Source organism: Passer montanus, unplaced genomic scaffold (assembly GCF_014805655.1).
Source record: "Passer montanus isolate IOZ18808 unplaced genomic scaffold, ASM1480565v1 scaffold17, whole genome shotgun sequence".
Lineage (NCBI taxonomy): Eukaryota > Metazoa > Chordata > Aves > Passeriformes > Passeridae > Passer > Passer montanus.
In genome coordinates, this window is record NW_024364270.1 from 6,332,083 (window position 1) to 6,347,608 (window position 15,526).

Here is a 15,526-nt window from a genome sequence, read left to right on the forward strand (position 1 = left end):
TTAACCCCTTCCTGGAATATTTAACACCCTGCCTCTGGAAGAGCTGTTTCAACCACACAGTTAGAGAAAACATTTGAAGGGGTAGGTCTAAAATAGCTTCAAGCCCAGACCTCAGCTTTGCCAAAGGAGGTAGGGGTCAGATCTAGGACTTTGTTTCAAGGTCAGCCAGTGAGTCAGGAGTAGACTCAGAGCACATACTGGGATCAGCAATGCTCCTGGTCCTGCCTCCTGTGCTTGGACTGCTGTTGTTTTTGTATAGAAAATAATGACTGCAGCATTCGCCAAGAAAGACTAACAGACTAGTGATGAGAATGCTAGCAGTAGTTATTCTTCTAGATGGGTCACTAGAATGAAAGACAAAATTTTTTCATCAGCAGTGCTCCTGAAAAGTAAGATTTGATTCTATAAACATCACCACAAATTTCAGGTCTTCTGTGTTCATGCATACTCTAAGGGTTTGATGAGATCAGGGTGCAATTTTTACATCTTAAGCATCATTATCTTCCATTACAGACAATGAAAAGCACATTTTAGAGAAGGGGCTATGCCTGCATTTTTGCAAAGGTAAACTCTGCCTAATCTCTGTGCACGCCTGTCCTCTGGACACCCTGCTGCCAGCGCACCCCGCCGGATCTGAGGTGATGCTCAGTGCCTCTGCAGGGGTTGAGGGCTGGTTTGAGGAGGTTTGTGCTCCCTTACTTTTCACAAATGATGGGCAAGATTTCCCAGTGCACTCCGTCTGCTTTTTACTGCTTCAGGGATTCAGAGTGGTCATAAAGTTTAATTGCTCAATTAAGCAGGCTTTACAGTTGCTCTGTGTTGCTGAAGTGCCACAAAGCAGATTAAGCAAACTAGTGAAGCTGGATCATAACTGTGTCGAAACCAAGACACACATATTTGTGTGTGTGTGTGAGACAAACATTCAATACATGGGGCTAAAGTATCCTAAATACAGAAGTGGGTATAGATTGTACAAGAAGGCACATATTTCAGTGTTGTGGAGCGAGTTACAAGCAAGAACCCTAAATCCCCTGTATCTCTTTACAGGATGGCAGTGGGAGCCTCCAGCGTGCAAATCAAGCTGGCACAGCCAGGGTTCTGTTGGGGCTGTAAGATGGACGGGAAAAAAACAGCTGGAGCTTCCTTCCACTCTCCCAGGGCAGCAGAAATAACCTACTGTGAACGAAGCACAGGAAAAGGAAAAAAAAAATGCACGTAAGCGTCTATGACAATTTGGTAACTGAGAAATCTAAACTCTCATGGGGAGTGGAAGTCAGTGAAGATGGCTGTAGGTGAGAGCTCAGACCAACTCTGCTTCTCACTGTTTGCTTGTCCTTTACCAGCTCCCTTTGGCAGCCCCACAGCTTTTGTCCCCACCCACCACTGGCGGATTCCTGTTTCTTTTCAAGTCTCTTGGTTGTGGGTGACGCCGGATGCACGTGCCTAAGGAGAGGACAACAAACACTTCAGGGTAGTGGAGGCCTCTAGAGACAATTTCACTACAAATAAATTTTTTGGTTATCTTAATGCCAGCAGGCATCTCAGTAAAAGTGGTTTCATGTTCAAGAAAGATGCCTGCTTACTTATTTTTTTTTATTAACAAAGCAGTTTGCTGACAATATAAACTATTGGCTAGAGCAGTGCTGCTCAAACTGCCAGCTATGGCTACTGAAGGAGCCATGGAACAGTTCAAAAGGGCTGTAGCTCAAAAGAGTTAATCAATCCACAATACTTTTATATTAAACTGTCAACAGTTCAAGCCAGTATTTCTTTTGGTAAGTGGGTGTTGTGCAGGGCTTGCAGGATTTTCAGAAACAGACAAAATAAAAAGTAAGCCATGCTTGGAAAACTAAAATAATATAAAATTGTGAAATGGACAACACCACCAACCCCCAGCTCAGATGCCATAGGATGGTGCCCGTTTGGTGAGGCACTGCCTGTGCTGGGGTCATGCTCAGCTCCTGACTCTTCCCACCTCAAGGAGCTACCCCAGTCCTCCTGCTCCCTGACAAAGTCACATTGAAAACCATTGCTTTTAGCATTCATGTTGAAGTTTGTAGCAGTATTTTTTCAAGCATTATTTTTGAGTCCATGACAGTAGTACAAATCAGCTGATTTCTAGTTGTTCTTTAGTACAGGTAAGTAGCGACAGATTTGAGTTAGTGCAAACACACTTCACTGTAGCCTTTCCCCTATATTTGAGGTGCAGGTCTTGCTCGGTGGTGAGGGAAAAGCCACAGAAGCATTAGCATTCACCCCCATGGCAGCTGGCATTAGTGCCAACCCAGGGTGCTCCCGCTCTCCATACCACAAGGACTATCACAGCTACACTGGGCTGCACACTAGCCAGCTTCCCCCTCCCCATCTCCTGCCACCCACACACATCAGCACTGAGTCTGTTCCAGGCTGCTTGTCACAACCCTCTGACAAAACAAAGAGAGGCAAAGGGAAAAAGGGTTCGGAGAGAATTAGCAAGGAGGGAAGAGATGGAAGGAATACATATGTGGAGTGGAATATGATTAAATAGATCACCGACTACAGTTTTCAGTTGTGTTTGAGGAAGCCTTCAGTAGAAAGCATTCTACAGGACTCCAAACAGATGACAGAAGCTGCAAAGGTCACTTTATGTGAACTGATTTCAAATCTAGATCAGATTAGAACAACTGAAGCTCTGATCACTAGATGGTTATGCAAGAGTCACATGTGAAATCATCAATTGCTCCTTATAGTATAGCTCGAGTGAAACCCTCTGCCCAGCCTTTCTTATGGAGAGTTAATGCAGGAACAGCTGAAAGAAAATGCATTTCAATATTAATTTTTCATTCTCAGAACATCCCATAAAGTAGTTGTTTCTTCTGGACATTTGGGAAAGAATAACTGCATACATTCTTTAGAGTAGTGTTATGCTGTTTGGACCACATCTACCTATTGAACAGTTGTCACATCATAACTCAGGGACATATGCCAACAAATTTGAAATCCAAACTCGCAGACATTAACAGGAATATGAAGAATTTAGATAAAATGTGCTTTTCAACCTCTAAGCAGGCAAGCCTGCATTGACATTGCTCTATATAAAGGAAGGTTTCTGTTGCTACGGTTTCCAAATGGCCTCATTGTGAGCAATCAATAAAGGCACTGAATTAAATTGTTAAATTAAAACTGCAGCTCCTGATGCTGAAGGCAAGGACTCTGTGCATGTTCAATCACAACTATAGGTTAGTTTGTTTAAGTCTTTATATTCGGAGGATTTGATCACTGCATAGAGCAAATTCATGTGTGCACAGCTTGAGATCACACAGAGATGGTCTCTTTTTCTTTTTGCACAAATGACGGTTTGCCTTTTAAGCTGTTGAAAGGCAAATATCTTGCAAGATCATGACATACAACTAACTGCAGAATATTTTGTTCAAAATCATAAATTGCTGTATCACATTTTAGTATTTTATTAAAGCAATATTAATATTATTTCTGTTACATACGAACTGTATGAATGACATTTCAAAAATTAATACAATACAGAAAATTTCAAGTTTTCTATGATTTTAGTGAAAAACATATAAACACCAAGTATAGTCAAACTGAACATCAACAGATCTGAAACTGAGTGCTGTCTATGGATAAAAAAGTATTTATATCAGCTTGATATAAAGAGGCAAAAACATAATTACCATTAAACATCATTTGGGACAACAGGAGCTTGTGAAAATTTATGGTTTTGGTTTACCTATTTAAAATGCTGCTGACCATGGAATGGAATTACATGGTAGAGATTACATGGGACCTTCTTTCAAAATATTTTAACTCTTAAAATAAACAACTAGCCACTGAGTCCAGAATGCATAATAAACAGACTTGAAGAGCTTTTAACCCCAATCTTAAAAAAAAAAAAAAAAGAAAAAAAAGGAAAAGTGCTTATATAAGAATAACTAAGAATAACAGTTCAGAGCATCTTTAAATCCAATGGAATACACTTTTTAAACCCTTAACACCCTGATGTATTTGTCCCAAGCACAACCCTGGCGTGTCTGTGAGATCCTTGATCTGTTTCCTTTCAAACCCCTCAAAATAATGGAATGGGTAGAACAGAAATGTTTACTCCCCTTGATACAGACAGCATGCTAGATGGAAAATAAATGTACCAAAGATTTCCAATTATAATGAACAAAAGTCATAATTACAAAAGGTAGAGGAACTTAAAAAAGCTTAACTTTCAGTTCGATCTAAACTATGAATCTATGTCATTCTGCAAACAGAACTCAGGTGCCTAAGTTACCTAAAGGCAGAGGTTTTGTATTCCTTTGAGATTTAGGCATCTACATCTCATATATATTTTAAACATTTTTGAAATCTGGCATTAATTTCCAATCTAACCACTGATTTTTGCGTGGTATAAAATCACCAATGCTTGTATTTCTGTACTTACCTTACTCCAAACTCCTTCATTTGACAAGACTTTGCAAGTCAGCATCAACTGAGTCTTTCATGTGTAAAACTAGAGGCACCAACCATAAAATCACAGAATCATCTGTGTCAGAAAGGACCTTTAAGATCATCAAGTCCAACTATAAACCCAATACTGCCAAACCCAACACTAAAACATTTCCTAAGTACCACATCTTCTAAACACCTCTTCTAAACACCTGCAGGTGACTCTGCCACTTCCCTGGGCAGTCTGTTCCAGTGCCCAGCCACCCTCTGGGTGAAAAACCTGCTTCTAATATCCAACCTAAACCTCTCCTGACACAAATTCAGGTAATTTCTTCAGGTACTGAAAGAACAATGGACTACTGGATGAGACTTTATCTGTATGAATGTTCCAGTCAATCATTACAGGACATATATATAATTATTTTACTTTGTGTGTGAAACCTTCTCTAGAAGAACAAAGTACCTTACAAAATGTGAACTTTGTCTTCATAAATAAAAGCATCTGGTTTGCTGTCTAACCATCTGGCTTGTCTAAAGTTTATAGTCTCCTGAGTGTTATTCACAGGCCCACATATGAGCAAGCCTCCACAGACATTTTTATTCGGTAAAAGCTTTCCCACAGCCCCTCATTTTTTCTATCTGTTTTTGATCTTGTAAAAAAATGTCACTTTAATACGTGTGTTGTAATAGTGCATGTGTTTGTGTTTCTGTGAACTGTGTAGATCTCCTAGTGTGTAGATATTATGGGCTAGATTCTCTTGGGAACAGTGGAGGAATGAACTACAGAAGAAGCAGGAGATACAAGACTCTACGACTTCTCTGCGGTCTCTGAACAAAGGACTAGGTGAGAATGGATAGATTACTTTAAAATGCATCAACTATTATCACATAACAAGGCACTGAGGATTGTTTCAGTTCAAGAGCTACAGCTGGTAATTGGCAACAACCACTTTGTCAATCCTACACCAGACAGGTACTCTGCTGTGTTTGACAATTCCATGATTCCTGACAGCACACAGCGTCCAGATAAACTAGCTGTGTTCGGCTCTGTGTGAATAAAATGCGCTATTATTTTCCCTTAATTCTACAAGCTGAACGGTCACTACGTTTCTGCCTGCTCTCTCTGTTTCATAAACACAAGATTTTCCATCCAGAGCCCTTAGAAAGACTTGCCAAAAGGGTTCATTCTCCTTTAGAGTTCAACTACTCCAGTTTCTGAAGAAAATGTCTCAGCTCTCTGGTAGGTCAGTAAGTACACAACAGTTCACGAGCTCTGATACTTCTGCCTAATCTGCTCTCTTACCACAGGCAATGGAAAATGTTTCACTTGAAACAACAAACATTCAAAATCAGAAATAGAAATTACCTCAGTAGATATTAATATAACTTCACAGAAGCCTATCTCTTTCTGCTCTAAACCATGAGTGATGTTTCAGCAAAGTAAATGTGTGCATATTTAAGGCTTTTTCTGTAGTCGATAACAATGATTGCACTTTTTTATCTACTAGAAGTCAGCAACTTTCTGCATGTATTAGATCAAATGTGTGATTTAAAGAGAAGTATAGACCGATGGATCATGGAGTGCAGAACTGTATTTGCAATGTGAACATAATTAAGCCAACTGGAGCAAAAAGCTTGTATTTTTAGGTGTGAAATAGGTGTCTATTTCTACAGTCATTCTTCCTCATATTTCTTTAATATAAGAAAGTAGAAAGGATCCAAATAGCCCTGCAGAAGTTAAGACGCAGGACTTCTCTTTCTGCAGAAGAGTTGAGAGGGCAGCTGGATCCCACTGGACCCTGCTGTGTTTAGTTTCTAAAAATGGGAACTAAACTGAGAAGCAGCCTCCAGGGGCAGCAAAATACAGCAGGAAGCTTGGAGATGCTGTTCTGTTCTAAAAAAAATAAATTGTTTCATGTACGTGATTCTATTTACTTCTTTGCTTATTAGTGTAGCTTGGGGGTACTGGGCTGTTGCCAGGTCAGCTTCTTGCAGCTTTGATTCCTGTTGACATACAAAAGTGTGAGTGTGTGAGCTCACGCACTCATACTTAAAAGCAGCTTCTGTGAATGCAGAGAAGAGTTTTAATTCTAATTTGCTGTCATAGATTTCACTAAAGCCTTTTATGCTGCAAGAGAGATCAGCCGTATATTCCAAGTCTAAATCCTAGATCATTCAATTTTAGTCTCTATCATATAGACAGATTCTAAAATGAGCCATAACTTTCCATCTGGAAAGTTAGTAGGTAAACTGTTTACACAAACTTCCAGCCACTGTAAATAGGATTCATGTTGCAAATTTAAGTTACAACTTTTTTCAGATTTCAGCAACCATTCAGGTAACAGAGTTGAAACAATGAGCCTTAATCTTTATCTGTATGTTCAGACAAGATGGGCTTTGTACTTCTGCTGTTTATTGTACTGAAAGACCTAGCCTATTCATTCAAAATGAAAGTTAAGACAATCATTAATTGTGTTTTTTCCCAAGCAGCAATGCTAAGCTTGGTCCTAAGTAAACTATTGTATTGCTAATTATTTACATGCATTGCATTTCAGTGTGAATAAGCCTATCACTATCAATTTCTACATTACAAATCATCTCATGTTCTCAATCTCAATGCAACATTAACATTTTTAACCTGCAAATGGGAGATAGTATTCACACCAATCAGGATAACCCACATCCTTATGTTCCAAAGCTTATGCTACAGAGCTTCATTTGAGAAGAATAATTAAACCAAAAATTTTGCTTTAGATTTTAAATATATTTTAGGAAAAAAGTATTGCTATGAAAATCTTTTGTGATCCATATTTGTTTTCAGAACATATTTCCAAGAGCTGGGAAGATTTGTTTTCTGGCATGCATCAAACATTTTTCCATTGGCCACAGCATTCTTGCACTAATTGAGTTTAGAAAACTCTTCAGCTGCTGCCTGGATGAATACAATCCGTGAAAAGCAAGCCTCAGAAATAATGGGATCCATTAGCTAATTACACTTTATCATCAAACATGCATCAGTTGCAAACTGTAATATGAGAACTATATTCTGCTATCCCAGACCTCTCAGATTATAAAATCTGCCATCAAAAAGGATGTCAGTATCTTCTTTCCTGAAATACTTAATACTTCCTAGTGAAGGAATCCACTAATTTTCAAAAGATACAAAACTGTACAAGAACAACACTGCCTTCTGAAGAGATGATTTTGCTCTCTGAAGTAAAAACTTCAGAGAATTTGCTTTGTTTACAATGCATGAAATCTGAACAAATCTGTTCCCTAGTTAAAATTATCCACTCTGCTAAAAAAAACCACACAAAATCCTACAAAGTACAATCAATTGCAAATTGGGACAATTTGGTAGAAGGCGTGGATCTTTTAAAATGTTATTATGGACTATGTAGAAGAATGTTTCTTTCTATTTCCCCTAAATGTTCCTTTACTTTCACAAGAATTTTATTTCCTATGACAATATATGTAGAAGTAACTGATTATATTTTGCCATAGCTCTTACCTTTCTATTAATGTTTTAAATGATACATGAGGAAGATAATCTCACTATTTCTCCCATTATTTTCCATTGAGAGCATTTACTCTCCTCTTTAAACAGGAGGAAATTTAGAGCCACATTACAGCTGGCCTTTTTAACATACCGACCTCGACTCTTTGTTGCCTTACACTCCTGGCAGCTACATAATTCCGTGCTAAATGGAAGCTCAAATGCTGTCCTCTTTGAATGTTTACCTTCTGAACTTAAATTCAAATGAAATTTGAATTTCATTTCAAACAGAACAAGATCTGAGTGGAGAACTAACATCATGATTTCACATGGAATTCCAGTCACTTGCTGTTTTAAATTCCAAACTACATAAAATCCCAGAAAAAACAAACCCCACACAAGCATATGAGTCACTAAAATCTTCAATATATTCGACTCCTGTGTTGCCAAATAAATTGTGAGCATTCAAGTAACAAAGACATTTAAATTTAAAATTCACGGGTTGCACTGCATCAGCCTGACAGTGATGGTGGGCAGTGGACTGACACACAGGTTCTGTCCTGCAGGTTTTGGACTGCAGTGTGGCACTATGCTCCACACTGGCAAATTTCCAAGGAAAGATTCATTGCTGCTCTCCTCAGCCCAACTCATTGGCTCTGCTCATCTCACCTCTGTCCACCTCTGCCATTCCCTTCCAGCCCTCCTCCCGGTGGAGCCATGTTATATACACAAGGTTTGTGCTCCTGTCACAAAGTGAATAAACAACTGGAGTGGCTGTCAGACACATTCCTTACAGTGCTACATCCTGCTGCCATACCCTCACTGTTTCCAGAAGACTCTGGGAGATGAGCAGGTCACAGCAGCACCTTGCATCACAGCCTGCAATGGGGCCAAAGCAGCTGAGGAGGTCAGCAAGTGAGACTCTCAATCCCTTAAAGCCTCACTAAATGCCCACATAAGATTCAGTAGTTGTAAGAATCTTGTTGCTACAAAGATAGACAACACATCATCTGTGCAGAATTAGTAGAACAACTGTGAAATAAAGTACTTACATTTCAGTAAAATCCAAATAGTTTTCCTTCTAATAGGAAATAATAAAACGACCTATATGAGTACAATGAGTACAAACCTTCCAGCTTTTTATGAAATGCTCTTTTTGCTAAGAGTGGTTTACCAGCAAACATGCCTTAATTTCTCTGGGTCTGATTATTCACTATAGGAGTCCTCACATTGGTACAAAATCAGGTTAAAAAAAAAAAAAAAGAAGGCCACCAAACAAATGCCTTACATTCCACAGGTGCAATTATTTCACAAATAAAAATGAAGTGAACACAAGAGTTTGTAGGTGGTGCTTGCAGATACTTACCATGTATTCCTTTTGAAATCTGAGATATATTACCATTTTAAAGTACTCTGTGCTCAGTAAAACTAAATAGGGATATTGTTAGTGCTGGTACTTTTCGTACAAGTACAGTGTCTTACCTGAGGGGTTTCTTTTTTTTTTTCTCCTTGTTTTGTGCTATTCATGTTCCAATTAACTCTTACAATGTTACACAGCCTACAACCTCTTAGCTCTTATTCCTGTTTTTATGCTAGAAAGCAAAGGGAGCAAGCAGCACCAAGCCTTTAACCTTATCTTCCAGGCAAACTCATCACTATATGTTGGTTAGTCTTCTTTTGCTAACAGAAGTCAGAAAGATACGTGTATGTAGGCATATCCCTGGCTTTCACACAGCCTAGGATGATTGCTTCCAGTTGCAGGAAGATCATGCAGCCGATGAACTCAAATGAGGATGAATTTTAAAGAACCTAAGAAAGTATGCTCCCAAAATGTAGTTTTAGAGATGTTAAAAATACCTGTTTAATGGTATACTTCATATTAAAACACAGGTCTTCAGTAGCAGACCTTAGATAATGTCCACACAGGAAATAGATTTAGTTTCTTTCTTTTTCTTTGAAAGTTCCCTGGACACCCAACAAAACTGAATTACTAATGGAGCACCTTTGGGTTGATCAGAAGTATTGGCTGAACCTTTTTGTCTATCTGGGTTAATCAGGTATTATGTTTTCTCTTTTTCACCTAAATAAAGGTTTTATGTCTCAATATTCCAGCTCCTGCAGCTGCTTTCATTGCACAAGTTAAAGATCTCTCTGGTGCTGAGCCACCTATTTTCACCAAACACGTAAAACCTGTATTGCTTCTGAAATTTCCCCTCATCTTCAAGAACTAACTGAAACAGGGAGGTGACCATTCCCCTTCCTCCCAAGATAGGGAAAGACTGGATGATAGACACGAGTGACTGCATAAACACTGCTCCTTAGGAAACAGCCTTAAAAAAGCAATCACTGTTTGGATCACATGTTAAAGCTTGGTACAATTGAGGGTTTGAGATGTGCTAAATCTTACACGTTCTGCACAGTTCTATTCACTTGAACAGAACTAATCACTCAAATTGCATAAAGCTAAGTGCTTGTTTAAATCCTCACATGACTGATGACTAATGTTCAGTATTTAAAATCCTGTCCAAAGACAAAGGAACCGATTGTTTCATTTGAGCAGTCAACTTTCTAATCATCATAGTAATTTAAATCTCTATCATTTAAAATGTCTAAGAAGCGTGACCTCGCTTCATCAACAGATTCATTCTCCTTTTGTCCTTCTGGAAAATTTTGCATACTAAATACTACCACATTAGAAGTAAAATATTTTCAGTCTGAAAGTGACTTAAATTCCATGCTTTATGACAGATATTAAACAAGAAAAAAACGAAGACAGAAGATAAATTTGATGGGGTTGCCTGAGTGCACGAAATCTAAAGAGAATTGAGGTGATCTTAGATATAACCATCCCTGAGTATTTAAGTGGCTGTAAGGCATTTTCTGAATATGTGTCAGTATACAGTGCTAGAAGTGAATACAGGGCTTACTGCTTCATCTTCTCCAGCGTTCAAAGTTATACAAGCCATGGAGTTTGTATCGCTGCATCTCTAGGAGGCTCAAAGAGCGACTGCCTTTCGGGCACGGCACCGTTTTGCTCTCCTTACAGCCGGAGCCCACCTAGGTTCTGCTTTGTGACAGGGGCCCAGCAAGGTGCGGTGTCAGCAGCGGAGGGGCCCGTGCCGGGCTGCCCGTGCCGGGCTGCCCGGGCTCTCTGCACGGCTCCCGCAGCTCAGGGCTCCCCCCGGCTCAGGGCTGCCCCCGGCTCAGGGCTCCCTCATTCAGGGCTCCCCCCGGCTCAGCGCTGCCCCCGGCTCAGGGCTTCCTCAGCTCAGCGCTCCCCTCGGCTCAGGGCCGCCCCCGGCTCAGGGCTCCCCTCAGGGCTCCCTCAGCTCAGCGCTCCCCTCGGCTCAGGGCTCCACCCGGCTCAGGGCTCCCGCAGCTCAGGGCTGCCCCCGGCTCAGGGCTCCCCCCGGCTCAGGGCTCCCTCAGCTCAGCGCTCCCCCCGCCCGGTCCGGCTCGGCCCGCGCAGCGCCACTCCGCCTGCCGCAAAGCGCGCCAGGCGGGCGGAGGCGGCCGTGCTCTCTGTCGCGCTGGCGGAAGTGATGGCGCTGTGCTTTGCGGCGCGGCGCCCCTGATCGGAGGCGCGGCAGCCCCGTGCGGCCTTTCCGCGGAGCCGCCGCCGAGGACGGGTGAGTGTCGGCGCGCTCCGCCCGCCCCGGCCCGCGCTCACGGCCCGCGCTCACGCCGCTGCCTCTCTCTTGCAGGAGCAGCCATGCCGGCCAAGGGTCCCCTGCAGAGCGTCCAGGTCTTCGGACGAAAGGTGAGGCGCGGGCGTGGCGGCCCGCAGCATCTGCTCCTCGCGGCGGGGCCCGGCCGCGGGAGGGCCGGCCAGGCGTCCGGCCGCGCAGCCCACGTGTCCCGCTCGGTGGCTGCCGCGGCGCGCCTGTCCCCGGTGCGCTGCGGAGCTGGGGCCGAGGAAGGGTTTGCTCCCCTCGGGGCTGGCTCTGCGCGGCCTTCGCCGGAGTCTGCCGGAGTGGCCGCCGCTGCCGCCCCGGCCTGCAGAGGCCTGGCTCACCATTGCCGGTATCGGAGGGGCACGTTGTGAGGTGGTGGCAGGAAGGTAAAGTTCACCATGTTGGATGGAATGCAGCGTCTCGAATAATTCACGGTACCAGTCTCTTGTGAGAAAACGAGCCACAAAACTACAGTGTTGTAGACCAGAGGGGTCTTTCTTTCGTATTCAACTAAGTCTTGTAACTCAACAAACTCAATAAATGAAACACTGAAACTTATATTAACACTGTGATTATACCTGGAAGTGTAGGGAGACACACAGTTTCATTTAGTGCATAATGTTAGTCTGGGGCATAAGACAAGGGCTGCTCAATTGTTAAAATGAAACTGCTGCTCGTGCAAAAATAAAACGCTGTGTTAATACGCCTTTGGATTTTTAGAAAACTGCAACAGCTGTTGCCCACTGCAAGAGAGGGAATGGCCTCATTAAAGTTAATGGAAGACCTCTGGAAATGATTGAGCCCAGAACTCTGCAGTATAAAGTAAGCATCCACCCAGCCTCTGCCTGCTTCCCCTTTATACATGTAATTACTTCACAGTGGAGACAAGTGACTTGTCCTACTGCAAGTACAATGAAAATTCAGTAAACTGCACTTCTGTGATGGGGGGGGGGGGTTGCTTAACAGGTTTCACTTAATGTGAAGTATTTTTTGCACTTCCTATCCACTTTCTGAATGGAAATAAGTGACTTGAAGCCCTCATTTTAAAAAGTTATTTAGAACTTTATACAATAGCTCCTGAACAATGCTGACAGACTCTGAAACTGTTTAGATAACTATAAAGTATAATAAATAGAATAGTGAAGAAAATTGCCTACAAACTACTTCAGGTCTTTAGTTTTAATCAACTTGATTTAATTTATGTATGTAGTTATAATATTCTAGTTAAACTCTTCTCTTGTTCTTAAATCCCATGTACGTGTGCTTTGCCCGTAAGATATTTGAAACTTAAATAAACCAAAGACTTCAGTAAATGTCTTATGACAGCACTAGTAGATGTCAGAGAACTCTGCAGGAGGTGCACTTGACCTGGGTGTGTGCTTTTAAAATCAAGGCTCCGTTATTCAGAAGATTCAATAACATCACATTTGGTAAAGCAACTGCAAGCTCTGATCCTCATTACAAATGAATTCTCTTTGTGTTTCCTTTCCCAGCTGCTTGAACCTGTCCTCCTCCTGGGGAAGGAACGGTTTGCTGGTGTTGACATCAGAGTCCGTGTGAAGGGTGGTGGCCACGTAGCACAAATCTATGGTAAGGTTTGTGGGCTGGGCTGGCATGGGTGAAGCCACTCTGGTGAGTTGACACTGGCTGGATGCCTGATGACCCCAAGCTGCTATATCACTCTTTATCTTGATGGGGAGGGTTAGAAAATAAGATTGAAAAAAGTTGTGGGTCAAGATGAATGCAGATTAATAAAGCAAAAGTAAAGGCTGTGCACTGAAGCAAAGGCAAGACTAAAGGCTTCCATCAGCAGGCAGTGTTCAGACACTTCCTGGGAAGTGGGGCCTCAATACCAGTTGCAGTTGCTCTTCCTTTGCTTTTACTGCTGAGCAGACATTCTCTGGTATGAAATACCCCCTCTGGTCAGTTTGGATGTTAGCTGTCCTGGCTATGTTCCCTCAGGATCTTGCCCACTCCCAGCCTAATGGTGATGGAGATACCTTGTAGGCGCAGCCTTGATGCTGTGTGAGCCCTGCTCGACTGTAGCCAGAGCACAAACCAGATGAGAGCTGCCATGAGATAAAAATCATCTCAGCCAGACCCAGTGCGGCCACCTATTTAATAGGCTTAAGTTTGGAACAGTGACTTGCCAAACTGTTCTTTCTCCACTGTGCAAATGTGGTTGATTATATTTTATGTGCAAAGCTGCAACAGAACGAGCTCAGTGAAGCAAAATCAAGTTTTGACGAAACGCTTGGGAACTACCTTTACATTGTGAAGTGACAGGATAGCTTATATGCAGCTGAGCACAAGGATTTTAGGAGAGGTTTAGCATTAATTTAGAAATTATGTCCTTAGTTGTATATTTCCATGTTGCTCAGAAGCATCTTTTCAGTATGAGCAAAGCTAGGCAGTTTTCTCTTTGCAGGGAAGGCTGGGAATATGTTTGCATTAGCTGATCTTAAGAGTTCATCTTTACAGCAGATAGATTTGTTCTACTCTTAATTTGGATGTAGTTAGTGAAGTGGAGCTGCATAAAAACCAGGCAAATTTCAGGCCCAAACTCAATACCAATACCATTTGTTTTTCAGAGCATTCATATTTTAATCAAAATCCTGATGTTAATATTTTGACAGATAAGTGTAACAACATCCTGACAGTTACTCCCATTCTCCTGGTTTGAGTTCTGATTAGTGTTCTTATGCTAGTTTGTGTTGCCATGTTCTAGCGCTCAGACCATCCTGTTGTCCCTTTTGCATCCTTAAGTCTTTCAACACACAATCAATTTTATCTTTGTTGACAAGTATAGACATTTCAGAGAACTGTGTTTCTGATGGTTTTGAAAGTTGACTGCTTGTAGATAGAAGATGAACGTACATTAGTACTTGGGAGAGGAGGTGATCAGACAGCCTTGTGCAATTTCTTGGCTAGCTGGCAGCTGTCAAATCGACAAATGAACTGTGGGTGGCCTCTTGGCACAGATTTCTTCAGATTTGCCAAAGTAAGGGTCACATGGACTGTGTGGGAGGGGATATGAAGGAGAGAAAGGACAATTTGGCAGTGAGCAAAATAGCACATTTCTCAGTTAACTGACACTTTGTGTTTAAATTTTAAATAGATTTGCAGTTGTTACTGATCTTTTATCTTTGTTTAACAGCTATCCGTCAAGCTATTTCCAAAGCTTTGGTGGCTTACTATCAAAAATGTAAGTAACTTTGATTGTTTCATTAGATTTAAGTGGAAGTCTATGGCTTTTGGTTGTTTTATTGCAAAAAGTATTAATATGGATTTGTTCCATGTAAAACTGCTTGAACTAAAGACTTTTCTTTCTTTTTTGTACAGATGTTGATGAAGCTTCCAAGAAAGAGATCAAGGATATTCTAATCCAGTATGACAGGACTCTGCTTGTTGCAGATCCTCGCCGTTGTGAATCTAAGAAATTTGGAGGACCTGGTGCTCGTGCACGCTACCAGAAGTCTTACCGTTAAAATGGGTCTCTAGTCATGTGGCAGCCAATAAAAGAATTTGATAATTTTCATGTTTCTAAATTCAATAAAAGAAAGAATTTGATAATTTTCATGTTTCTAAATTGCATTTTCTTGGGTGGGTAAATAGATTTTTTTCACTGTGTTTTGAGATTGATACTCAGAGGTATTTGTGTTACAGTAGAATCAGAGGGTTGATGGCAGTTGGTTTTTTATCCTTTCATAGTAATTCTGATAGGGTTTTAGGAGTAAAGAAAATCTGTCTTCTGTTGAGGAATGTGTGGTTATCCAAACAAAGAAGGCTCACATCCTGGGTTTTGCAGGCACATGTAACAACACAGTTGTTCATGGACCATTTCAGTCTTTACCCTTCTGGTAGTTAATGTTGTCAAAACTAAAGTAATTACTGGGGCAGGGGAGGGAGGTGTGTTGAACTCTTG

General features: G+C 41.5%; 1 protein-coding gene and 1 long non-coding RNA gene across 3 annotated transcripts in view; both read left to right on the forward strand.

Moving 5' to 3' along the window:
• The window catches only part of LOC120499764, a 55,539-nt gene extending 50,556 nt beyond the window's left edge, over positions 1 to 4,983 (forward strand). For both annotated transcript variants that reach the window (XR_005626963.1, XR_005626962.1), the window contains one exon: positions 1,048 to 4,983. This is a non-coding gene — a long non-coding RNA (uncharacterized LOC120499764). The remainder of the gene's footprint in view (positions 1 to 1,047) is intronic.
• Positions 4,984 to 11,458: 6,475 nt separating this feature from the next.
• Positions 11,459 to 15,136, forward strand: RPS16 (ribosomal protein S16). Its single transcript, XM_039704111.1, has 6 exons — positions 11,459 to 11,556; positions 11,632 to 11,687; positions 12,322 to 12,423; positions 13,095 to 13,191; positions 14,759 to 14,806; positions 14,944 to 15,136. The coding sequence occupies exons 2-6, from the start codon at positions 11,640 to 11,642 to the stop codon at positions 15,087 to 15,089; spliced, it is 441 nt and encodes a 146-aa protein (XP_039560045.1). The 5' UTR covers positions 11,459 to 11,556; positions 11,632 to 11,639; the 3' UTR covers positions 15,090 to 15,136.
• The last annotated feature ends 390 nt before the right edge of the window (positions 15,137 to 15,526 follow it).

Coding starts and splice junctions, on each gene's coding strand:
- RPS16 (XM_039704111.1), top strand. CDS start 11,640: ATGCCGGCCAAGGGTCCCCTGCAGAGCGTCCAGGTCTTCGGACGAAAG. Junction 13,192..14,758: donor CCACGTAGCACAAATCTATG/GTAAGGTTTGTG, acceptor TTTGTTTAACAG/CTATCCGTCAAGCTATTTCC. Junction 14,807..14,943: donor GGTGGCTTACTATCAAAAAT/GTAAGTAACTTT, acceptor TTTTTTGTACAG/ATGTTGATGAAGCTTCCAAG.